Source organism: Centropristis striata, chromosome 22 (genome assembly GCF_030273125.1).
Source record: "Centropristis striata isolate RG_2023a ecotype Rhode Island chromosome 22, C.striata_1.0, whole genome shotgun sequence".
NCBI lineage: Eukaryota > Metazoa > Chordata > Actinopteri > Perciformes > Serranidae > Centropristis > Centropristis striata.
The window spans coordinates 4,249,315-4,276,279 of NC_081538.1; the positions used below are offsets into that span (position 1 = coordinate 4,249,315).

The following is a 26,965-nucleotide window of genomic DNA, read 5'->3' on the forward strand; positions in this document are numbered from 1 at the left end:
CCACCGGGTCGCACCACTAATAGAGACACAGGTGGTGGTGTGTGCTCAAATTATGCCGTTGCCTCTGTGGGGTCCTTGAGGCCCAGCCAGTGGCTGCAGCAGGAGTGGCGGGAACAGCAGCTCTTATCACTGCAGAATAACTGTGAAAGAAAAGAAAAACAGTAGAGGAAATAATTGGTTTGAAAGAGAAATGTGCGTAAGGGTTTTTCTCAGCCAGACCAGGTATTTGTCTGCACTAAATGAGGTCTGTCAGGAGATCTCTACCTGTCGCCTCTAACACCCTGCTGCGGCTCTAATGAGACAGTGAAAGAGGAATTGGATGGGAAAAGACAGAGAGAAAGAAGGACGAGGAATAGAAGGGCTGTGTAGAGAGAGACAAGCTCTGACATCTTCTCTGCACAGTTAAAGTAATGGAATGATACATATTGCGAGGGAAAATGGGCAAACTGAAAAATTGATGGACAAAGAAATTAAGACCATGAGAACAGAAAGAGGTGAAAAGGAAAAGAGTGGAAGAGACAGGACGGGCGTTGAATAAAGAATAGGAAAGGGACAATTGTCCAGACGAAAGAAGGCTTTTTTTCTGTTCACTCGGCACATTGAATACATTTGTGTGTTTGTCTTACTGATATATAAGAGCCCATTCTGTCCACTTTCACAGCAATTACAGCAACACATGGCAGGCCCTTTTCCAATATTATCTGGAAAACATGGGTACAATCAATAACTATATACCAACAGGTTTTGCAGGGAGAAATGAAAAACAACTCATCAAGTCTGCAGGGATTTTTATGATGGCGGTGAGAGTGGGGTTTTTTTTTTTAGTCTTAAAATGTGTAAGCACAATCAAAAGAGGGTGGTTGAATGGGAGACAACATAGAAAACACATCGCTCCAGCTGCAGAGGAAAAGAGTCTGCGGCGCACACGGCAAGAAAAGGAAGCGAAATTTTGAAAAGGACAGAAGGGGGAAAAAAAGTAAATTGGAGAAACTGAGTGAGTTGTTAGAAGTCAAGCGGTCACAAATGTTCTCAAGATTGAACCGGCCATGAGCCTGCAGGTATTTCAGTCAACCTCATGACTTACAGATTGAGCCAGAACAGAGAGGCAGAGAGAGGGGTGAGGAGAGAGAGAGAGGGGGAGAAAAGAGCAAAAGCAATACAAGAGGAGGGAAATGAGCAGCAAAAGCTGAGCAGTGAGCCCCCTGCCTGGTCACAGTGCTCTAAGGCAGCTCAGCAGTGGAGGGAATGATAGCAGGGAGACCTGTCACTCACCCTTTGAAGCCATGGGGGAGACTGAGGGAGGAGAGGAGAGCAGGGGGAGAAATGAGTTAGGGAGCCTCCAGACACTTGTCCCCTTTCACGTCCGACACCATCCACCCTCACAATAACATTCTTGTCCTTCTCTTCGCCTCTCTCCCTGCTTTTTCTGTCTATCTCTCAGCAGGGGATAAGGTTAGATTAGTAGGCCGTGTGGACCTGCAGGCTAACAGGTACCACACCTTTAATGCCACAACGGTCAGTCACTGAGCCAGGGGTCCCCCTGCGGCTCTGTCTGCTGTAGTGTCAGATCCCAGATGTGAGGTGGCAGAAACTGAAGTAGCATCAATACAAACATAAATCCCTCACTCACAATACATCAAATATATTTTTATTTTTTCCTCTGACTCTTTGTATTAACCTCCTGAGACCCTGCGTCCTCATATGTGGACATTTCATTTTAGGTTTTCTAGACCTTATATTTCATTCTGCTTAACTATAACTATGCACTCTAGAATAAGAACAATACATCAATCAGTGTAAAAATCAGATGGCAGCATCTTGGGAAAGTCAATTAACAGCTTTTACCCAGACAAAAGTGGACCAGGTACCAAAGCTGATCAGATTTTATGGCTAAAACTTGTGTATTTGTGCTTAATATGGTTTGTAGTTTGATATTCTGTGCAAGTTTGACTATTTTTAGCATTAGCAACAAGTTCCAACTCTGCTAATCAGGAAGTATTCATTTGAAAACTGATAGAATTTTACTATCATTCTTCAAATGAGAGGGTGTAAATGTAAGGAAATAAAAAGTTTTATTCGCTGGTGAATTAACTGTGTTATACAGTAAAATGAACCCATTATTTTTTTTCAAAAACTAATTCCTGTTCAAAGACAATGCTTAGTTTTTGTATTAATCAGGTCCTACAAATCCAAAATATCTAGGAGAAATTAACAATACATACCAAACAAAAGCTTGGGTCTCAGGAGGTTAATGCAGCTTTCCTCTTCCTCCTCACTTTGTATTGCTGCTGTACAGTCACACTCACGCCACTTACTAATTAGTCTTAGTTATAACCCCTTTAATACCACTCATCCACGAGTTGTGGAGGTTTTCCAGAAGTTTCTTTAAACCTCTTGTTCCTAAACAACCCCGCCAGAATAAAACATCTGCAGAGGATTAACCTCCATAAAACCAAACCCAGCAGGTGGGCTGTTGTAGAGGTCAAATTTCTGCATATAGTTCGACACTGCCAACGTAGTCCTCTGTAGTTACTTCCTTGCTAACAATGACATTTCCCTGATTTGCACCCACAGAGCACCTTCCCACACAGTGCAAGCATCGGGGGAAAGTTATTAATTAAAATCCTGCTGTGTAGCAGATATGCCTAATCGCAAACATAAAACAGAGAATAGCGAATTAAAGCACAGAATGAGTTCAGTTCCACACTGTGGGGTTTTTGCCCACTCATCCTCCTATAGAGAGAGGAGCTGAGCCGGAAGGAAAGGAGGAAGGAAGGAAAGAAGGGGGGATTTTTAAAGCGTCTTTAATGAACTGAATGAATATTTTACTTCCATAAAGGAAAGCAGTAAAACATTGAGTTCATGTTGTACCTTTGAATAACGGCAAGATGTCTCCATTATAGCTTGTCGTAAAACATAAAACACTATGCCAAAAGACATTGCAGATGTAGAAGCACCATGGCATTAGTCATTCATGTGTCACCTGCAGTACTTGTTAGAGAAACCACACATCTTGAGTGCTTTCCCGTCTGGCCAGTCTTCCTCTCAGACAGAATAAAAACGTGTCCAGCTTTTATTGTCCGTAATAACTCCTGGTGTTGAGTTGTGGATCATATGTGATTCTCTACTCCAGCAATGCTACAAGACTGGCCTGGCATACCACATTAGTGTGCCACATCCTTGTTAATACCCTGAGATTAATGTCAAATCATCCACACTCCCCCACTAGTCTCGCACTAGTCCATCTTGCCTAAAGCTATATATCGAGGCACTGAATGTGGAAGTGGAGGGTTTGTCCTGGCATTGATTGACACTGAGAGATGGATCCAGTCCGCCTCCTAGCCCCCTTTTCTTCTGTTATTCTCTCCACCCCCCCTCACTCCCTCTTTTCTCTCCTCTCTGTCTGCCATATGTTTCAGAGAGCTGGACAGATTTGGGCAATCAGACAGCCGCCATTGTATTGCTGTCGGTATGAATAGAATGCGTGGAGAGACACATTGCCATTATGTAGTGACGATACGTTGTTTCTTTTCTTCACATCTCATTCACAGTGAATGTTCTTCTCAGTTGTCTCCGTCTGTCTGGGATGTCTCTCTATCCTCTTACTGCATGTCTTGCCTGGTTGAATACCTAACACTCTGCTGCGGTTTGACAAAGAGGGTCGAAACCTGAGCAAAGTGTGGCAGGTTGGGTTACAGTGGCATTTGGCATGTGGATGTGCTGTTGGTGCTCCAAAATGTTTCTGATTGATATCTTAAGCAGGGTCAGGATCCAAGGGCTTCCAGAGGACACCTCATGGGAACTACAGTACAGGCCAAAAGTTTAGACACACCTTCTCATTCAATGTTTTTCCTTTATTTTCATGACTATTGACATTGTAAATTCATCAAAACTATGAATGAACACATGTGGAATTATGTACTTAACAAAAAAGTGTGAAATAACTGAAAACATGTCTTATATTCTAATAAGCAAAGGGTGGTTACTTTGAGGAATCTAAAATACAAGACATGTTTTCAGTTATTTCACACTTTTTTTGTTAAGTACATAATTCCATATGTGTTTATTCATAGTTTTGATGCCTTCAGTGAGAATCTACAATGTAAATAGTCATGAAAATAAAGAAAAACGCATTGAATGAGATGGGTGTGTCCAAACTTTTGGCCTGTACTGTATGTGTGGACATTTTCCTTGGATTCTTAGCGTGTCCTAGTAGAAACCCAAATTACAAGTATGAACCCGAAAATGAGCATGATATTAGTACTGTATTCTAAGGCAGAAAAAGGTTCATGACCTTTTTTGGCTGCAGAAATGCTGGCACCGACACTGGGTTTGCCTGTGCACGTTTCAGGGATTCGGTGGAACTCCTCACACAAATGTTGTGGTAATTTAAGTTTCCCAGCATGCTGTTTGACTTTGGATGACATTCTGCTCCAGCCCACTCACCTCACTGTGGTTGCATGGCCCATGTCAGACCACAGTGATACTATAGTCAGCAGCTTATTCTGGCTTCCACCGGCAGCATGTTGGTCATGGTGTGTGTTCCAGCCATGGTGTGTTAGTGTGGGTGCCATGCTTAACAGACTGCGACTCTGTGTGACTAGCCTTCCTTTTGCCACCCCGAAAACCCATGCCCATAACAGACAAGGACACAATTCTCCAATCACTCTTACAGTCCTCACTCAGAAACACACACACACACACACACACACACACACACACACACAAATACAGTTCCTTTCCCGTCCGTTTTAAAAAGCACACTTTCAATATGCTGTTTCCCCAATGTGGTTTTGTCCAGAGGGGCTAGTTTTGACTGTGTATTTCCTGCACTTAGCCTCCACTGCCATCTGCACTAACAATACTACAGCGTTTTTTTTTTCTTTATCTCTCCAGAGGATTGACTAGAGTCCTCTTAAAATGCGGAAAATCCATCTCACCACTTGATGTAAGTTAGTATCTACATAATGGCACACAAGGAGCAATTCTCATCGGAAGAAAGTCCCAGAGACACAACATTATCGACCTAGGATATTTAAGGTGTCTGTTTGATTCAGCCACTGACAAAACCAGCAATCCATGTTTTGACTTTGTCTAGAAACTGAAAAACTTCCAGCCCCGATTTTATTACATAATCTAATAGTGTAGAAACAATTTAACCACAGGTCTTGCAGTCATTTTTATTTCCCTAGAAAAGCATATGATACGATAAAGACTGCAGCAGTACATTTTCACCTGTTTCAGTATGGGTTTCATGCAGAGTCAGAGGAAGTGCGGTAATTTCCATGTGCTTTTGTGGTGCACAGTGCCAGGAGGAAACCGAGAGAGGGTACTCCTGTGGTTTTCACACCGGAATGGCTTCCCTGTCTGTATCACACCTTCTGCTAGCTGTTAGCCCCATGGAGAGAGGGAGATAGTCACTTTGGGCACATTATTTTTCATTGACAGATTCGAAAAGCAGAAATACCATCTGCACTTGAGGTTGCATTTGTTTTTCTCTGAGCTGTAACACTGGAACTGTTATTCAAATGTATCTGCAGTTGTCAGGGTTTGTGATGTATCAACACTGCCCTCACATTCTGTTCCACGTCAATGGTAGATCCAAGGAAAATGAATGATAGGCCCTGGTCTCAAAAGGTCTAAATAGCTTTAAGACACTCCATAAATAATATTTGCTCTGAGTGCTTGTGCCTTTGTCACACATGCTGCGTTTTTATTGCAGAAGCCACCTTCTATGTCTGTGCTCAGTGATGGTGTTAGTGTAGTTATCCCTCACAGCCACTAGGGGGATACAGTTTATGGCCAGAGTGGCTGTTTTATGAGGGAATGGGATTTTCTCTGTATGATCTGAGGTATAACGTGGATTTCTCACACAGATGCGCACACACACAGACACACACACACACACACACACACACACACACACACACACAGAGCTATCCAAGAAATGTTTACAGCACACATTTTGCAGGGCTGAGGAAGTGTGCTCTGTGAGTCAAAAGCACCAGTAACTCTCGCCACCCTCCCCAGAGTACCCGACATTACCATATGAGTAGCTCCAGCCAGACAGACTGTGTGTGTGTGTGTGTGTGTTTGTGTGCGTGTGCGTGTGTTTGAGCATGTGCAAGCGTAAGTGTGTGAAAAATAGAGTGAATTGCCAATGTTTTTACACAAGCACTTGCTTGTGTGAACACAATACTTATTTGTATGAGCCCATTTATGTGTGGGGACTAATGCATCTCTCACCTTCTCACTACTCTGAGGCGAAATGAAGTCTGTCTGGCAGTGAATGTCTATTGTGTAGTGCTAATGTGATAGCAGAGATTAGCATTGTAATCCATTTAGCATAGAGCAGCTAATCCACTTTATTACTGTTGAAAAGGAATCAGATAATATTGGCTAGCACCACTGTAGCTGCCTTAATGATTTTAAGCTGATGAAAAATGACTTTAAGATATATTGATAATTACTGTTGCTGACAATGAAATTAGGATTAGTCATTTAATAATATTACTAATTTAAAAAATGTAAGTAGCTCTGGCTTTTCATCAAGGGAATGAAGGTATCGTTGTGTTTAGTCTGTGCTGAGTAGGCTTTTTGTGGAAATAGATGTTTTATTTTCAGTTTATTTTTGTTTAATGCATTCTTCAGGTGGACTTTTTGCATTTACATTCCTTGAAATTACAGAGTTTTATATCAGGAGAGATTAAGTCTGCTGTAAAAGTTGTTTAAAACGTATAAACCCACGGTGACCCTGCTGTGTTTATAAAAAATAATACAAGGAAAAACTGCCATTAAATACTTGTGGCAATTATTGTACAAATAAGCCCGGTCTTTGATGTAAATCAGTCGTTTTCCCTTACATGCTCCCCTCCAGTCCCAGTCCAGTCCCAGTGTGCCTGTGTTGCATGCTTGCGGACATGCTGTTTCACTCCCTGGTGGCTCATTTGTTTTGTTGGTGGTCAGATTGAGGGATAATATACAGGAGCTTCCCCTCGAAGCCTGTCTGCTCCCTGGTGACTGTGGATCTGCCCCAACACAATAAAACTCTATATTCAGCCGTAGAGTGTCTGCCCTTTAATGCTGCCCTGCAATTGGCTCCTCACATACAGTGGCGGTAACCTGATACACATCTTCACATACATTCACATGCACGCACATGCTGTGTATGGCGCGCATTCGCACAGTGCCTCAAATTAACTCACCCGATCGGGCAGATTAGATAACCCCACCTGCTGAATCTGGCCTCGGCTCGCGTGGAAGTTTCTTTCTTCCTCTCTCCCTCTTTTCTTCCTCTCTCTCCCGTTCGCCTTCTGTTCTTTTCTTTACAACTGACCCAAGTGCATACAATGGTTCCCAGTGAAAGTGTGTGAGGCTTTGATACCCAGAACTCAAGGTCCTTGGAGATCAGGATCACTACACAAGCCAAGCAGGAGGCAGAGCGAGAGAGGAAGAATGACTGAGAAACAAAGAGGGAGGGGGAGTCGGGTGAAATCAGGGTGAAAGATGGTGCCTGTTTAAAGAAATGCCATGTTGTGAAACTGGATATGAGTAGAAGCAGCAGGAGTAGGGCACCCTGTGTACTTAGGTTTCTCTCTCTGCTATATAATAGTTGATTGTCTTGTCAAAGACAAAGAGAAGTTCCATTGGAATATAGTCGAGCAGTTGATGGCTGTTGAGTTCAAATAAAGAGAAGTGCTTGAGCAAATGCCACTCAGTCAATAAGTATAGAGCATATTGTGATTCTCAAAGCTGGCATTTATTCTACTCGCTATTTGATTATGATAAGACATTAGGAGAGAAATTAGTTTGTCTCTTTTATGACCCATGGCGCTCACAGAAACTATTTTAATTAGGCTATTTGATATTTTAAATTAGACGGATATTTTAAAAAAGGCAGAGTGAACTGACCGTTTTCAGTGGGTACATCTTCATTTTACTAAACGGATCAGTTTGTATACTTAGAACAGTTAAGGCTTCTTGACCTTAAAGACCTTAATTAATTAATAATTAATCATGATGTGGCTCACCTGTCAGCTCTACCATCTGCTTCCTGCCCAATTATCTCCTATTTGTGCCTGTTACCCATGAACCCTTAAGTGCTGAAGTGCACAAAGAAACGACCAAGAGTCATCACAACTTTAACAAGACTTTCTTCACACCTGTCCGCAAGCCCACACAGGTCTGTGTGTGCGTGTGAGTGTGTATTCTACTGGGTGCTGAAAGTTGCTTGGCTAGGAATATGTCAAAGCTGTGTGTTACTTGAAAATAACAGCCAGAGGACCAGATTTAGAAAGGATCATTTAGAACACACCCTGTGCGTTTATGTGTGTGTGACGATGTAAGCAGATGTTCGGGCACAACCCAGAACACTTCCATCACACCACCAAGTGTGCGTGGGGCCAAATTCATGCACTTTCTGCTGAGCAAACACACCTAGGGGCCCACAAACCACCCCTCTTGCCCAGATGCCTAATTACTGTAATCACTTTTGAATGGCTGAAACAGTGATAGAGAAAGATGAGCTTCTCGGATACAGCACAGAAAGCTATGATGCATGGGAGAGTCCTGAGGCTGTATGCGCTAGATGGGTAATTTTGTCAATAATAATGTTGAAAAGTACCTTTTTAATGATACCTCAGTCTCTAATTGCACTCTTTGTTGTCCTAGACATCACCTTTGTTCCATTGCCAGGTCCTTCCTTGTGGAAGTCATCATTTTTCATTCTCTTCTCACGTAACTTCTGTTTTACCTCAGCTATTCTTTATTTACATGTTTTATTTCCAGTCCTGTCATTTACTTGTTAACCCTCTGAATCTCACAACCAGTTGGAAGGTTTTAAAAGGCATGCTTTCTTCTTTAAAAACAGAAGTAATCATCAGATTTTCAGATTTTGGATGACCCTTGAACAAATCATGTGAAACGAACACTTCAGTCAGGAAAAATAACCAAATCTAAGCTTCAAATGGTAATATTTCCAATTTAGAAGTTCTGCCATGAATACATTGTTTTCACTAACCAAATCTTTTTTTAGTTGTATATATAGATCCCATTATATTCCTAAGTTTGTAATGACTTTTTAAATTATTTTTATTTTAACTGTATTATACTGCACAAAAGAAAGTGTGTGATTTCCCTATATCTAGTCATCAGTGTGCTGTGTCCATAGAGATGCAGGACTTACAACCCATATTCCAAAAAAGTAAATAAAAACAGACTGCATTGATTTCAGAAATTCAATGTATTTACAAAGACAAATGTTACTCAGTTGAACATTACAAATATTGTGAGTGAAGCAGCAAAGAACACATTGAAACCACTTGGGGTTCAGAGGGTTAATTATTATTGATGCCTCTAAGACAAAGAGGTAGTTGTTTTTCATTTGGGGCGGATTGCTCCTGATGCTGCGTTCATCGGTGTGTGAATGAATTCCCAATGGTGGCAGGTGGCACCATTTAGGGTAGCCTCTGCCACCAGTATGAATGTGTGTGTGATTGGCTGAATGAGCACAGTCTGTAGTGTAAAGAGCTTTGAGTGGTCGCAAAGTGACTAGAAAAGCGCTATATAAGTGCAGGTCCATTTACCATTTAGCATTTTTCGTTGTCTTTTTCCTGAATCAATAAAGTTATACTGATAACTTGGTGTTTGAGTAACTAAAACATTCAGTAAAGCTGGTATCTTAGTAACAGCTTTGAATATTAAGGTGTGGAATGTTTCTTTTTTAAACATTGTTGTTATAATGTTACCTCTGAATCAATGTGCATATTACAGCTATATATGCAATAAATATATTTAATTCTTAATATGCTTCTGTGTTATTCCAGATCCGGGTGGACGGCTCCTCTCGTGCTCTGCAGTATGAGACGGTGCAGGCTGTGGAGAACGGACCTATCCTCCGAGACATGGCCTTCTCTGCCTCCCATCACTACCTCTATGTCATGTCGGAGACCCAGGTCAGACACACACACACACACACACACACACACACACACACACACACACACACACACACATCAAACACCCCCCCTGCTGAGTCAATAACATAACCACTGGCATTTATCATTTTCTTATGTCATAGAGTACAATAACCTTTAGTGTAGCGTAGAGGCTTTCATTAGAGCCTGGCTGCAGAGAAAGGGATTAGATAGACTACTGGATGCTATGACCAAGTCTTTTTTATAGAAACAGACTGTGAGAGTAGAGTTGGAGTGAATAAATGTGTTGAATTATAGGGAGAGAGGAGAGTGGTCTCAGTCCACTTGTGTTGCTGTGTGTGTGTGTGTATGCCTGCACACATACAGATTCTCACATACACACTATCTCTCTTAGTGCCTTTGATGACATGGAATGTGGAGCGAAATAGCAGCACTCTGTGTAATGGACACAGACACAGTGAGACTGTGAACGCCTCTATCAGAGGCAAAACCTTGCTAAAATAGCACCATGGAAAGTCCATAACACACATGCTGTGCTCACATAAATGCACACAGCTACGGCTCACTGTGCTGGCTTTTCACTTTCTCTTTATACTACACACAGGAAGACACACAGCTGAGAGTGTGTACTGACATTTTTTACATGTACAGTAGGTAAAGCAAGCCAAGGCCAATTTATTATAACACTTTTCAATGAGACATCCAAGTGTGCTACATAAAAAGACCCACATAAAAAAGATTTTCTTTTAGGTTTTTCTTAGATAAAAATAAAAAGGTATGCGAGATTATAGTGGTAATAGGAAATGGGAAATGTATATTATATTGCATTATATATTGTGTATTATTCTAGTCATGAAATTAGCCGATAAATAGAGCCAATAATACAAAACAAATTAGTTTAACAAGAGCAGCATCTACAAACTCAGTTACAGTAGGTGGCGGTATGCAGCTTTAAAGTTGGTTGCAATCCGCCAATAAACACATATTGAGTATTTAATACATTAACATGTCTGATTTGACAGATTATGTAAAAGCTCCTAATTTTACTTCTTCAGAAAAACACTTTATAAAAGCAAACATAAGTCATTAGTGTACTAAAATATAAAAAATAATTAAAAGTTTGAGGAGACAGAATATTTTCTTATTTGTTGTGTTAACAATAGTAATGTCAGTTAGAAATTAGCTGGAACATACAATGATCCATCTTCTCTTACTACACATTTTCAACATTTCTTATCCTCAGGTGTGCATCTACAAGCTATGAAGTTATTTTTAAAATGAATAAACGTAAAAATGATCAGTCAACTTATCGGTATCAGCCATGAGTAGCAGGAAAATATCAGCAATCAGTTCAAAAAAGTCCATATTTTGCAACCCCTTAAAAAAAAAAAGCTAAAATGCAACGAGACCAATCAGAAAGCAGAATAAACAATACATTGCATAGCAAGATATGACTCCTAAGTCCTAAATTCAACTTAATAAAATGCAACGCCAAACAGAAAAGTCTAAAGCCTGATTCACTAGAAGTGAGAGCTGGCAGAGTTGTAAACACACAGACTTCTTACCATTCAGCACAAGTATTATCTTTTCATCAAGCACTGTTAACTGTTAAATCATTAAAGCCAAATCAGGCCACCAGCTGAGGAATCCATGTTGGCGCTCTCTCTTTTCAGTAACGTTTAGTCCCATTTATTGGTCATTATTAATGTGACTGTTAGAAATAATTTTGCAAAAGCTCCGACTTCAGATAATATGCATATCATTCCCCCTCTCCCTCCTCTTTATCTCCTGCCACCCGTAATCACAGAAGGCCACTGCTGTTTTGTTGGCAGTGATAGCCTAGCGGCCCCTGTATATTGTCTGCAGCTTCCAGCGGATTATAGACCTCTCTGGCACCCGCAAAGTGTCAGTATTTGCTAATGTGTAGTGCAATTTGTGTTTGTATGTGTGTAAATGCAAGCTCATTTTAAGAGCCTAGATTATCCCGATAACACTTTAAATATCAGACAGACAGTGAGTAGATGGTGCCCTTTCAAATGCAGCTCTCAATGCCTCTCCAGAGGTCTCAGTCTGTCCATCTGCAAAGAGAGAGCGGGGAAGGAAGGAAGGAAGCAAGGAAGCAAGGAAAGAAGAGGCAAAAGTTAGCAGAATAAGGACCTTCCGGATGCTGTTTGCTCATGGCATCTAATTACATCCAATTCCTCTTTTTTTTCTCCTTTGGATTGTAGTGCGTGTAATTGGGCTTACAGAAGATATTACAGAATAACAAATGAATTATTAGGAATACTTAATTTCCATTTCTTCTCATTATGTTGGATTCCTTTTTGTCTCGCTATTATCGCCCGGCGTCGTGTTACAAATTTAGCATTTTTAATTTGCATGCCAATTAGCTTATATTGAAAAAAGCAACTAAGTGAGTTTTGTTGGCCAATAGTGGTCCCGTGTGTGTGTGTGTGTGTGTGTGCGTGCTTGTGTGTGTGTAAAGCCTTGGTAGTAATTAGTCTATTAGCCTAGTTAGAGAGCTGACCTCTACTAACTGTTTAGGAGAAACATCTGGGAATTACTATACACACAAATATAGAAAGCGGTTACACAACACATAGACACAAACACATCCTCCTTTACTGTTGAAGAGTTTATAGAAGACAGTAAGAGTGAATGAATGCAACTTAAAATGTTGCTTCCACCATTTAATTCAGAATTTTGATGTTTGTTTAAATCAAAACATTTCTACTCGACTTTTTTGATATTGAAATTACTACCGATATTTGCAGACTGTCCTCCCCCCAAAAAATGTACACTATTCTACCCATATTTATCCACCTTTATTGTCAGGGTGACTTTGGTGGCCTTAGTCATCATGATGGGAGCAAAAGAGGAAGTCAGGCAACTTAGTCTAAAGAGCAACAAAGTCCACGTAAGGAAGAGATTTGGATAGACATATAGGTAAAACAAACACAGGACGTTCATGTCCCATATAAAAAACTTTAGTTATTTTGTCTTACATACTTAAGTTATTTAAGTTTTGTAATAAACTCATATCACTTAGGTTAATGTACCAACCTGGTCTCACAGGAATCCATGAAATAGCCACGGATTTGCTTAACTCAAAATCCGTGGAATAGCCACGGAATAACTCAAATTTCCGTGAAACTGACACGGATTTCACTACAATGCAAGTTAATGACAGTCATATCCCGTGGCTACTCCAACATACAAAGTGATTATGATTATATATTTATATATTTCTTGCTAGAAATATGATCAAAATCCATTTTTATGCAGAAAGTAAGTCAAAATATTGATCTTTTCACTAAAAATGAGAGAACTGTCCGCCATGTTTTTTGTTCTGACTGCCGGGACCTTAAAAGTCACGTGACTTGGAACAAACCAAGAGGAAAAAATATTAACTTGCATTGTAGCGAAATCCGTGTCAGTTTCACGAAAATTTGAGTGATTCCGTGGCTAATCCACAGATTTTGAGTTAAGCGAATCCGTTGCTATTTCACGGATTCCTGTGAGACCAGGTTCTAATGTACGTAACATACTTACTTATTTTAGCGCAAACCATTGTCTTTTCCTAAGCCTAACCAAGTAGTTTTGGTGCCTAAACCTGATCAAACTGCTTTAACTGCTTTAGAACAACAACCATTATATTTAGGTATAAGTAGTGTTGATCTGAGCCGCTGGTACTGTCGCTAACTTAGGAAACGATCCTGTGGGTCATATTAGAGGCTCAAGGTTTGTACATGTCGTATTAGTTGGAAAAGTTGTTGGATATTTGAAAATCAAATATTTTCATAATTTATATGACCAGTACTGATATTTATCTTATGTTATTGCAATGCTGCTATGGTCTTCTGTCTTTCTTTGCATGTCTTTCACATGCTGTGAACCTCTTTGACACTCAATAAAACTTGTTTTGACTGTAGATGACAGCTTGACATCGAACAATTCTGCCTACAATTTATTAGGAGACCTTCAAGAATCAACTTGCTGTAGAGAGAGCTGTGAGAAATACTTAAAGAAGCCAAGTTAAGGTGTAGCTGATGACTCATAAGTCAGTAGAGGGAGTAGAGTTTATCAGTTAGCTCTTAACTGTGATTCTTCAGACAGATTCAGCTGAAAACACTGCTTTATTACCAGCAGTAGCTCTCCTGATTCACTGTTAAACATCACGCTGCTTCCAAGTGTCTGTAATCACTTAAGGAAATGAGAGCAATTTACTCCATCTCAAATGTAGAGAACATGTAACAACAGTATGTTGGCATAACATGTTGGTTCTCACGACTTTCTCTGCCGCAAGTTGATTCTTGAAGTTTTCCCTGAATGCTGTGAGCAGAATTGTTCCCTGTCTTGCTGTTGCCTTGAGTCAAAACAAGTTTTATTAAATGTCAAAAAGGGTCACAGAATGTGCTAGAAAAACAAGAATATAAAGGTACGAAAACCATCCATTTTCCCACATTCGAAAAAATAATATAAATACACATTTCTGCACTTGTAATACTACATTCTTTAATATGCCAGACATTAATTTACTATCAGTACTGATAGATATACATCTTTAAAAAGAATTATTCCCTGAAAACAGAACATTAGATTAATGTTATTGAGAATTTCTTGTACAGCCTTTTGTTAACCTCACATGATAAGGGCAGCCAAGTTCAAAGGTCACGTTGTGGTCACCAACAACTGAGGTTTGAATAACCGTACTGCCTGCTGGATCACTGCAGTGGTTTAGAATAACATCTTGCACACACACACACATTCCAAATTCCCAGTGGTTGCAAACGCTATTAAAGCAGCCCGAGCTGGTCGATAGCAGAGGGCCACCTGCTGTTTCTGGGGCCTGGGACTCAGACACTCGGAGAGAGTGTGATAGATGGAACAAGGGAGAAATACAGAAAGAGGAAACACATGATAGAAAGAGAGGAGAGGATGGAGGGGCACAACAGGAGGCTGAGAACAGAGCTAGTCGATACAGCTCCTCTCCTGCTGATCTCAGCCTTGACACGCTGCTCGTCACATTGGTGAAGCCGGGGATGGAGTGGACTTAGATGGACCTCCTAGCTGGTGTGAGTCCAGCACAGGAAGGTGAGGGTCAGACTGAGATATTGGAGGACAGAGGGTCAGAAAAAGGACAGAGAACGAAGATTAGGTACTGTACGAAGTCATTAGGAATACTGCAGATTGCAGAAATTTGTGCTGCTTTGTGCGTTTCTTATTTTGCTGACAGGTGGTTTGGATATTTTCATACTTAAATAAATAATCACAGGTGTCATTTACACTGGGGAAGCTGGAGACACCACTTTTTGTAATTGCCGATTTGGTCCCTCTATCTATTTTTAATAATAGCTTGCACCAAAAACACTTTGAGAATGGTTTATTTGCACAATAAGGAAACCTACAATGAAATGTAAATATAGAAGAAACCAATATGCATTGTCCAAAAGTTGGCTTTTTCAGTGACAAATCAGTTCAACCTTTGAAATTAAAACAATTTGCTTTTTGTGCCAATTTATTTTTGGTTGTTGTTGTTTTGAATACCCTTTGGTTACCCACTAGGAAATTAGCAGATAACTCTTTATTTACTATGAAGCTCAAACAAATCACTAATGATAATTTGTCCTTTGTCTCTGTCCATGGTGCTGAAATGCCCAAATAGATGAAAGGCGTTCAAACTGCTAGTCATACATTATATTCAAACATTAAGCACTTTGAATATGAGAGACAGTGACACTATATGTCTGTTAAAGCAGTTTTAAATAGCAAAGTAGGTCCTTGTCAGAGTCTATGTCAGTGACAACCTTGAATATAAATTATACTGCATACAAAGTGTGCAGACAAGGGCTTTGAGACTCTAGCTAGAGGTGTAGTTGAACTACATGTTTGGGGTATAGGGACTAAAGAGATCATTTTGACCCCATAATAACTGTGATAGATCAACTTGAATTAGTCATACTGGAAAAAATTAAGAGAGCACTGCAAATTTAATCAGTTTTGCAGGTTTTACTATTTAAAGGTGAGTAAAATTAACATTTTTGTTTCATTCTCTAAAGTGCTGACAACATTTCTCTCAAATTTGAAATTAAAATAATGCCATTTAGAGCATCTATTGGCAGAAAATGACAAAAAAAAGATGCAGTCTTTTCAGACCTCAAATAATGCAAAGAAAACATGTTCATATCCATTGTTGAACAACAAAAAACTCTTTAATCATAGCAGTGGTTTTTATAATCTTCCTCATGAAATAAGATTTGGTTCAGGTGATCACCTGATCAGTGTCTCATTAAGTAGAATGAGGAGGCTTGGATTGGACTGGCTGCCATAGATGCCGTAGAGATGCTGATTTAAGAAACATTTGTGAGAGTGGTCTCTTCATTTTTTTCCGAGCTGTATTTCTGATGTTGCTGTTGTTACTTAACAACTTGGACAAAGTTGCGAAAAGGCTGCATAATCTTCTCCTTTTCATTAACGGTAAACAAATGCAGAGCTTGTCCTCGCTGCAATCATGGCTCTCCATCAAAAAGTGAATTATAGACAGTAAACATGATTTCTTTGGCTATGATTCCCTGGCTCAGTTATTTTTTTTCTTTATCAGTAGACCAATTCGTATTTTGCAATTTCGTTAGGTAAGCCTTTTTCACTGCATCATCACTTTTTATCACAAAATAAAAGAATGTAAACACTTACTTTTCACCTATTAGGACCGAAAGACACATCAATCTGGGATTTATATATAGAATAAGTGCCAAGACAATAAATTACACTGTGGTAGGACCAGTGAAACACCTTGACAGAGAAGTGAAACCCAGCTCCAGGCAGGGGCATCATGCTGAGAGTCACGCTGTACGCCGCTTGTCTTTGTCACATTATACACTCATTAGAGAAGAAAGCTACACAAACACACATACCCATGCAGTATCCTGTACTGCATAAAATGCTCTCCGCATCCCAGTCATTGTATTTCTCTCATCCTTCATTTCATTTCTCTCCCATCCTTCATTCCTCCATCCTGTGACTGTGTCCTCTTTGTTAGGTTTGTTTTTCTTTCAGGATTATAGATTTCTGCTGCTCCAACCTCTATTCATTTCTAAGGGGATTTGTAAAGCGAATGAGGATTCAGCCCTTTGTGTTCCTTGTTCCTCTTCTTCATCTCCTCTCTCTTTATCTTTATTCCATTTCTAACCCTCTCTCGCTACCCTTTGTCATTTTTACTCCACGCCATCCCCCCAATCCTCCATTTTTTCGCCATTCCTCCCCAGCAGAGTAATCTGTCATCCCTACTCTCTCATTAATCCGGTGATTGGCTGTCCCCTAATTGGATCTCTCTCCCTCTTTCTCTCCCTCTGTATCTCCCTCACATACACACCCGAGTCATCTTATTAGTGGGTTAAATAGATGTTCTGCTATAAAGAGGACAGTCAGATTATAGAATGGGCTGTGATTATGGATGTTAGGGTTGGTGTTTGAGTGACAGGGGCAGGTCAATCCCACTGTTAATGTGAGCTGCCGCTGTTCTTCACTACTATGTTACTATCCTGTTAACACTGGTTCATCTGTCAACCACAATGAGGACATCTGGGTAGAATGAATGAGGAGGTGTCGGCGGAGTGCGGGGGATCATTTCACCGCTAGTTCTGTATGTAAATTAAAAAGTACAAATCACGCACTAACAAAGCGTTCATTTTTAATTGGAGCTATAAAGTTTTTGTGGAGGGGAAAAAAAACTCCCCTGAAGTGATGAACAGTGATTGAAGTCAACAGTAGGAAGGGACGTTAACACAAGGGTTATTGCATGAGCTGCAGAATACGAACCGTTCGTAGCTTTTAGAGAACGGGTTACTTCTGGATCATTATCTTTGGGGGTCGGCAGAAGCTCAGGTTTTGGGTACTTGGCTTAGTTACCAGAGGTTTGTCTGTTCAAGGCCCCACATGGGCAAAGACTGTGATGTTGAGCAAGACACTGAACCCTCAACTCCAAATCCTGTTGGCCTATGTGTGTAATCCTCCACACAAATCTCAAATGCCAGCGCTTATGTTAAATTTTTTTTATTGAGTAGTTTCTGAAGAATAAAAAGGCAGTAAGTCCGTCAGCAACAAAGATCTGTGGACAAGAACAAAACAACCCCCAGCAGCAGACGAAATTGGACGAAGAAGATGGCGATGGATCTGGCACACATTACGCAAACCAGTGCCAAACACCAGCAGACAGGCTCTGACCTGGAACCCTCAAGGAAAGAGAAGCAGAGGACGTCCTAAAAACACCTGGCGCCGGGACCTACAGGCAGACACAAAGAGACTGGGAGGCACCTGGTCGCAGATAGAAAAGAACGCCAGTGACCGCGAACTCTGGAGGTCCCTTGTCGACGGCCTATACCCCAGTAGGGTGTAAGGCAGATGATGATGATGATGAAGTCCGTCCCTACCAATGTTATATAGTTGACAGCCATTTTGTTATTCAGTCACTTCAATCATTTAAGTCACTGAGAAAAACGAAAAGATTTGTTTTTATTTATGCAATTTCAGCCTTTGTGTAGGCTTGCCTTTGTGTGGTAACATTATTAGAATCAGTTGATATAACTTTTCAAAACATAAAAAACTCATGACCTCAGACAGGCTTTCATATATTAATAATAATTTGCCACTCTGCCTTTGTGCAGCAGATTGAAGTAGATCTGCAGTTAGCGATCCTATGCAAAGAATCAAGGGTTTGAATAAAATGACAATATTCAATATTCAAAATCAAATCTTGAGAATTGAGATTGAGTGTATATATATATATATATATATATATATATATATATATATATATACACACACACACACATTGGAAGAAAATGTATTTTCTCTTGCAAGATTAAAAGAAATATTAAGATTTATATTCTTAAATAGCAAACATTATGATAAAAAAGACCTTGATTTATTGATTAAAGAATTAAAAAGGCATCTTTCAAAATGCATCACTACTGCATTACCAAAATTAAGATTCTACAATAATGCATCCCTACTTCATCTGTTACCTTTTTGGGGGGGAAAGTAGACAAAAAAATCTCAAAATGAACCAGATACATTGTATAGTCATCTATTTACATTAAACACCCATGAGTTTGCAGAACTAACTGTATGTAGTTCTTGTTGGAATCTACAGTAGCACCGTTTACACAACTGCATCTCCTGGCCCGATCATGAGAATGTAATTTGAAGAAGTCTGATTTTGATAGCACAGTACATTACTCAGCAGCTGGCAGGGCTGTGTGACTTGACAGGGGTTCCAGGGCATTTGGGAGCGGCTCAAGCTGTTTTTGTTGTGTCTTAGTCATCCAATCTATCCTCCAATGCTCCCATAGCCGTACCATTACCCTCCAGCAACCTAGCAAACACATCAACTTATCCTGCCACCAACTGTTCACTCACTCAGTGGTTATCTTCCACCAGTATGTTCCTACATGGGGTTCTCGTGTAAGTAATTTTCAAAATAAACCAAGGTTTTTACATCCTGCACATAAACTGTTGCTCCAAAGTGCTGCAACTGCCACACTCATGATGCTAAATTATTTATATCCAGTGTAGCAAATCCAGATCTGTAAGTGTGAATTATTGAAAATGTGTGCTATAGTGGGGTGAGATCGTTCAAAGTCAAATGCTTTTTTTTTCTTCCTGTTTCGAAACCCCTGAGGGAAATCCGACAAGCTAATTTGTGGAAGTATCGCGTCTTCGCATCTCATCAAAGATTTTTAATGCCAGCATCCTTTAATTTCTATCAGCGGGAAACTTTTTTTCACCGCATCTCTTACAGTGTGGCTTCCTCACCCCTTCTTGCGAGTGGCTGTGAGTTATGAAGGTGTTTAGATGTGCATATTATGTTGTGTCCCAGTTTAGCTGCAGGCTTTCGTGGTCTAACAAGGTAAGTGAACAGAGCTGATGTGTTGCAGTCATCGCTGCCTGACACACTTCTGAAAAATGTCAACGAAGTGGGGCAGACAAGGTTGGAGAGAACTCTTGGCTCACTCAAAGTCCCGTTTGAAGCTTTACCTTTGTCTTCTCTCTCTTTCTCTCCTGCTGGTTTGCAGTATACTTTAGAATCTTGTGTTCTCTCGCTGCTGCAGATAGTTCTGAATCCATAAGCCTTATTATACTGTATAACAGACAGGCGCTTTATAAAATTTGTCACTCATGTGAGTCATCATCAGCCTCTTCTTCTTGGCTGCTGGAAACAGTCCAAACTGTGCACTCTGTCTGCGTAATACATGCCTTATTTTTACCCAGGCTATGCCCCAGGGCAAGAGGAGGCAGCCTGTGCAAAATTAGCCGCTGTCTGTGCATGTGTGTGTGTGGCTGCCCTTCTAGCACCTGTCAATGGGAGAAATGGCATAACAGGCTAAATGCAAATCCTGTTTGTGCACTGAAGGGTCAGACCTTACACCACACCTCAAGTGCACTTTAGTTTGACATCCATCATGTCTTCAGCATGGTTCTTGCACCGAGGACTGACAATGTAATGGGACAACATTAGCATGATTAGGGCAACTTCTGCTGTATGAATTTATTGGTGCTGAGCTTAGCATGCTTCTGCTTTTTGTTGCCTATTTGGGAGGAACAGACATAGCGAAGATGACAGATGGTGAAAATATAGCAGAGCATGCCTCATGCAGAAAATTCTAATCTGTAAACTGTTATTAGTAAACCGCCTGCAGCTTGTTTAACTGCTTTTTTTGTGTACGGGGGGCCTTACCGACTTTGGAATGGAAAGATAAGTGAAAATGATTGATTGTATCCGAGTCGTTTGTCATGCGCTGACAATCCTGACAGCGCAATGGATGGCTTTCTCATTTGACCTCCGAGAACCTCAAATGAAAACAATATTGCACTTGCAGCCACTGGCCCGCTCTGTTAACTGAGTTTATGATATAATACCGTTGGTTGGTGGTTGACGGATTGAGTGGCGCGTCAGCTGTGACGAGGCAGCGGGTCGTTGATGTGTCCCTCGCTTCATTTGACTCCCACGTCAATCTGTCCGCCATCCAGCTGGAGAGGAGAGAGGTGGGACATAAGAGGACAAGAAAGAGAGAACGGCACCAGTAAATGAATGAAGGAATAAATGACAGTATGAATAGATATTCTGTGATAGATAGATAGAGAAGAGGATAAGAGACGGAGCAGAAATTGAGAGGTGAAGCTGAGAAAAATTGTTATTTTACCACTGGTAATAAACAAACACTGATAATGCCCTGGAAAGAGAGACTGTATATGAAGAGTTCATTTATAAAAACAGATAAAATCCATTCCTAAAATGAATTAACCAACGCCAGTTTGATTGATATTCCTTTGAGAAGACAAATAAAAAACATAGATTGTAAAAAGAAAAATCCAGACATTTTAGCAAAACAACTCAACACCAGTTTGATTGATTTTCCCTGAAAGAAAAGATGAAGGAAAATAAATAAAAATACATCATACAGCGTGCTTTATATTAACTGAAGGATCATCTACACATGGTTGAAGTTTGATTGAAATATGGAGGTCAGGAATTATTATTCCTATCCACTGTCATGAATATGAATATTGATTTCACTTTATCATAGCGTTTAATGATTTTGACTGATTCACTCGCAGTCATCTGCATAACTTGATGCTAGTTAATTGGAGACACTGTCATAAGCAGCAATTTGTCTCTGTCACATGCACACAACATTAGTAACTTACAATGTATTATTAAAAAAATGACCAAATAACGTCACATTACATACATTTAGCCAAATCATTTTTTTTTATTAATTCCTGCTCACCGGCCAATAATAGTAATGATGCACCGCCAGCATTGTGGCAAACTAATGAACAAAGTCTCACCAGGGAAGGAGAAAAAGACGGAGCTAGCCTGGGGGACGAAGAGAAAAGATAAGAGAAGTTCAGTGTGCCCTACAGGCTGTAATGCAGGATTGGGCTATCACTTTAATTTCCCTCTCTGTTCATTTGGAGTGGTGGAGTTTAGCTGCAGGTGGAATCCCTGTTTAATTACAAGTGGAGGAGAAAGAGGAGGGAAAAGAGTAGGATAAAGAGAGGGAAAGAGATGAAGCAGAGGAATTAGTTAATAATAAAAGTCACTGCAGATTTATTAAATGATCACTTTCCCACTGCAGGTTGACTCCAAGGCCCCTGGCATTATGTAAGGCACCGGAGAGAGAAAAGAGGAGGGGAAAGAAAAACAAAGTCAAGTTTTATCATCTCCTCTGTGTAATGATGACGATCTCTAAGTGGAAATTATGAATACACTTGCAGCAAAGACTTTTCATCCTCTTTTCCTTTGACACACATAAGATACAACAGACACACACACTTTACTATATATATATATATATATGTATATATATATAGTGTATATATAATTTAATGCCATTGTGTCGCTACAGCAAATGATGAAGTGCGTCTTCATCTCTCCCCCCACACATTAAGGCATCAAGTACTTCTGTGATCTTGGCCTTTTTTAAAAGCGTGATTATATTCTGCAGCTTCCATCTCTCCCTATTGTGAAAGGAGGGAGAGTGCAGGGTGTAATGGCTGTCATTTGCTCACCTGAAACAGGAGGGAATTATAAATGCCATGCACCCCATCCTTTGTATTTATCCCTGCTGATATGATAGCCCAGCCATAGTGAAGAGACAGTGAGCCGTAATGGCCGCCTCTCAGGCAAAGCCCACGAAGAAGATTGCATGAAATGAATGTGATATCGAGATGAGAGAGACAAGGGGTGCATTGGGTCGTTTAGCCACCAAATCCCTCAATTTTTTTTGATAAAAGAGGGGACAAAAGTGTTGCCTGCTCGAGTGTGTGCGTGTGTGTGTGTGTGTGTGTGCCAGATAGAGAACGGAGGCTTTGGAGAGATGATGAATGTATGATCTTACACACCTCAGAGCGTCTGAGTGACAGAGAAAGACAGACAGACAGAGGGAGAATGAATGATATCATGATCGGCGCTCTGGAACAGAGGATTCACATTGGCACCCATCGCTTCTGCTGGGCTCTGAATGTGTTTGTCTTTGTGTGTGTGTGTGTGTGTGTGTGTGTGTGTTTTATCTGTTGAGAAAACCATTTCCCCTGATGCAGGCATCTGAGGCCTCGATAGGCATCAGGAGGCCCCTTCCATTCTACAAAGTCTAAATCCGAGTGTGTTTGTGTACGTGTGTGTACACGTGGGTGGTGTGTGTATCGGCATATCTGCCACCGATGAAGTGTTAAATTATAAAGCGTTCAGATATGGTGGCATTGTTTGCTACAGTTCTGTGTGGGTGCTTGGCTTTTATGGCAGATCACGAGGTGACAAACCACTCGATGCGGTGACATGGCTACGTAGATTACATAAACACACACACGCATGCAGGGAGATTGTGGTTCATACACTCTCGTGATAAGGCTTTGGCAGCTGCAATCCCTCCATAGGCTAACACAATGGCTTCTCTCTTCAGTGACTACCAGGTTATTTGGCTGGCAGTGGTCTGAAGCAGCATTGGATCTCGGGAGGCGGGAGCAGGCTCTGTTGAGTGACAGGGAGGGAGGGAATCTATCATGTGAGATGCAACGAGGATCCGTGTTGAGTTTGCACACACACTTGCAACACTATCTCTCCGATTTCATCTCAAACTCATTCCCTTTATCTACCTAATGCAAATACACCTCAATAGGGCTAAACATACCAGTGGATCCCCCCCCCCCCCCCACACACACACATATAGATACGCTTAACACATAAAGGTTCACTTGTATTGTTTTTAATCTGTACTAGCACGCAGGATTCCACTTGACTTTGACAAGGAGATACACCCCCTCTGAATTTATTCAGCTCTGTGTGAATCTGTGTCAGTGTGTGCGTGCACATGTCTGCTTGAGTAGGCTATTTATAGTACTTGTAGAGATACACAGAAGACACATAAATGTAGAGAGCGAGAGAGAATGATGTAGTAGCGTGTTTTAAGTGAGTATCTTCATCGTGTCAGTGTCTGACTTCAGTGATAGTATATGTGTGCCTTATTAGCTCACATACATCTGTGTGAACATGTTGAAATATGACTTCCACAGCGAGTGTGTGCAAAATTGTAGCATTGACTTGGTGATTCTTTATTTGAGAGAGAGAGAGAGAGACTGTCAGGCAGAGATGTGCTGTGTGATAGTCTGCGCGTCCAACAGAGAGAAGCGCCGTCGGTGCCAGGCTGCACTGTAGAGATTCCACTACGCATAGGCGTTTCTGATCTCTTGTTACATTCAGTCATGCCCTACATTGGATGGTTTAATTATGGTCCTTTTATACCCTCAAATATGGAATTTAGTCAGTAAAATGTGCTACGAAGACATGCATAATTGCATCACTTATATCCAGAGGTATAAAGAGAGGCCAGTATGCAAAAGAATTTGATCCTCAGCATCACATTGTGAAGAGATTTGAAAATTACACAGGTTACATCAGTGCCCATCATAAATGCTGTAGTGTCTTTAAGCAGCAAACTAGTTCCACATCTCCAGAAAGCTGCACAGGTGTTTATTGCAAATTCTGACCCTTGAAGTACTGTATCTTTACAATTCCATGTGAGGCAACTGTTATAGATAAAGGGGATAAATAGTGTAGATGTGCGATCATCAGCTTGTAAATGCTTGCCCGGCGGATTTTGTAAGTACAACTAAGATAAGTGGTTCGTCAGTAACAGTATTACTATTTTTATACAGTGATAGTCAGTGGTGGAAATAGTATTCAGAACCCTCACTTAAGTGAAAGCCCTAGTGCCACACTGTGAAAATGACTCCACTAAAAGTAAAAGTCGGAAAGTATTAGCATCAAAATGTACTTATAGTTAAAAAGAGAGCCTGTTGCACAAAAGCTTAGTTCACAAAACAAACCAGGCTTATTGCAATTAGTCTGACTCATTTTCAGTTGACTTGGTTCCATAAAGAAAATGCGTCATAGTTCAACCTCTGTTACTATGGCAACCAATGCTGGGAACTATGCTAAATTTGCTTAGTTGAACTGAATCAACCGAAAATGAGTCATACTAATTTTTAATTTTTTAATTTCAAAAGAGGAAAAAAAGGCCTGACTTTTTTTTGGTTAACTTCCTTTGGAAGAGGCTCTTGATGTTTTTGTGTTAAAGTTGGATTTTAGAATCTTGATTTAAAGATATCATGAGGAAACATTTGTTCAACATACTCATGGATGGAATACTGAACTGGCCTACTGGGCACAGGCACGTGGGCCTAAAGTGTTAGAGGGCCCCCCCTAGCCTTCACCTACAAAATTTCACTCAAGACACACATGCCAACCAGGAATAATGACCACAAAGAAAGACAAATAATACAAGGAGACACAAAAAGACTACAAAGAGACCAAAAGGACTACAAATAGATGCAAAACACCTGCATAGAGACCAAAAAGAGAATCAAAATGACCATTAAGAGGTACAAGACAACAAAATATAAAGTCTGTATGTCTGGCTACTTCATAGGAGAGGTGTTGGTGTTTATATATTTGTCTGCTTTGATCTAAAACTTGTATTTCAAGACTGAATTTGCAGTGTGCAGACACACAAACACAACAAACACACACACAGAGCTTTACCCTCATAATAACCCAATACTAGCCCCACACTGATGATGTCGTCTCTCTTTCCCGGCTGTCATGGGTGAGCAGCGTGAGTGACAGCGGTCATCCACCAATGACGGCTCATTAATCAAAAGTGCCAGCAACACCTATTATTGCACCGTGCTGTTACCATGGTGACAAGAGGAGGGGACGGCTGAGATCTACCTCAGCTTTGCCCCTTGTGCTCGGTCACTCAAGGCCCATGCCAATCAGTGCCAGTCAATGCCAGTTTGAATTGGCAGGGCTATATATCATAATAGAGGGACTGCTCTCCCAAGTGGCCAAGTTTCCCATATGGAGCCACTGGGGAAAGATGGAAACTGTCAGACGCTTACATTTAATGAAAATTAGTGCTTATACAACATACTTTATATTCTCACTTAACAGAGTAGTTTGTTTATGCAGTTTGTTTGTATTTAGCTCAAGATGGGTAGATTTTATGTGACTGTTCATACAAAATAAAGGAAAATTAAGAAAGCTTGCACCACAGCCTGTCTGATTGAGACAGTTTACAGCTTTGTTAAACATTACCGGTAATAATGTGGTTTTTGTCTGAGTCATTTATGATGCAAACAGTAAATTTAGATATGTTAAGTAACGGGTGCAGCTATCACTGTTCACCTCTCCACCCACACATACAGTATCTGATGGCAACAAGTTGATGGCTACTCTTTAGAGGTCGTCTGAAATACTCTGCAGCATTTCTAGCAGATTAGATGCAGCACTTGTAAGGAAGCATAAAATGGACCATCATCCAACGCTTCACCCTGTCTGTGCACTTTTTTTCCACTCTCTTTTTGAGGTTTTGTGTTACCTGTAAGCCATAACTGGCATACATGAAACAGAAATTCATTATGCTTGTCTAACCTGAGGAGGTTTTTTATAAGTTGGCAAGTAATTGAAACTGGTATTTTGATGCCCTTAATCCATTCATTTTGTAACATAACTTCATCCTCTCTCTCTCTCTTACACACACACACACACACACACACACACACATATCTGAAGCAACCATGCAGAGATATTATCATCACATTCAAATTCCTACCCTGACACACCTAAACACTCAGTGGTGGAATGTAACCAGGTACATTTACACAATGACTCTCTTTGCTGTAGGTTAAACTAACCACAAGTATATAACGGGTAAAATAAACACAACCTTAAACATTTGCAGCAGTAAATACAACATAAATGTTATGCAGCTGTAATATTAATCAAAACAAAATTATTTATAAGAGCAAAACACTGACAAGACACATTTTACTGCACAATGAGTACTTTTACCTTTAATACCTCAAGTACATTTAACTGATTATACTTGTGTTTTCACAGTGTGGTGTTAGTACTTTTATAACAATAAATAAAAAGTATCTGAATACTTATTCTACCACTGTAAACACTG

The 26,965-nt window shown here is 40.4% G+C and overlaps 1 protein-coding gene across 1 annotated transcript in view; it reads left to right on the forward strand.

Annotated features, from left to right (window-relative positions):
- The window catches only part of plxna4 (plexin A4), a 252,872-nt gene that overhangs the window by 138,272 nt on the left and 87,635 nt on the right, over positions 1 to 26,965 (forward strand). The window contains exon 4 of the mRNA XM_059325536.1: positions 9,825 to 9,953. Coding sequence (XP_059181519.1) covers positions 9,825 to 9,953 — 129 coding nt within the window. The remainder of the gene's footprint in view (positions 1 to 9,824; positions 9,954 to 26,965) is intronic.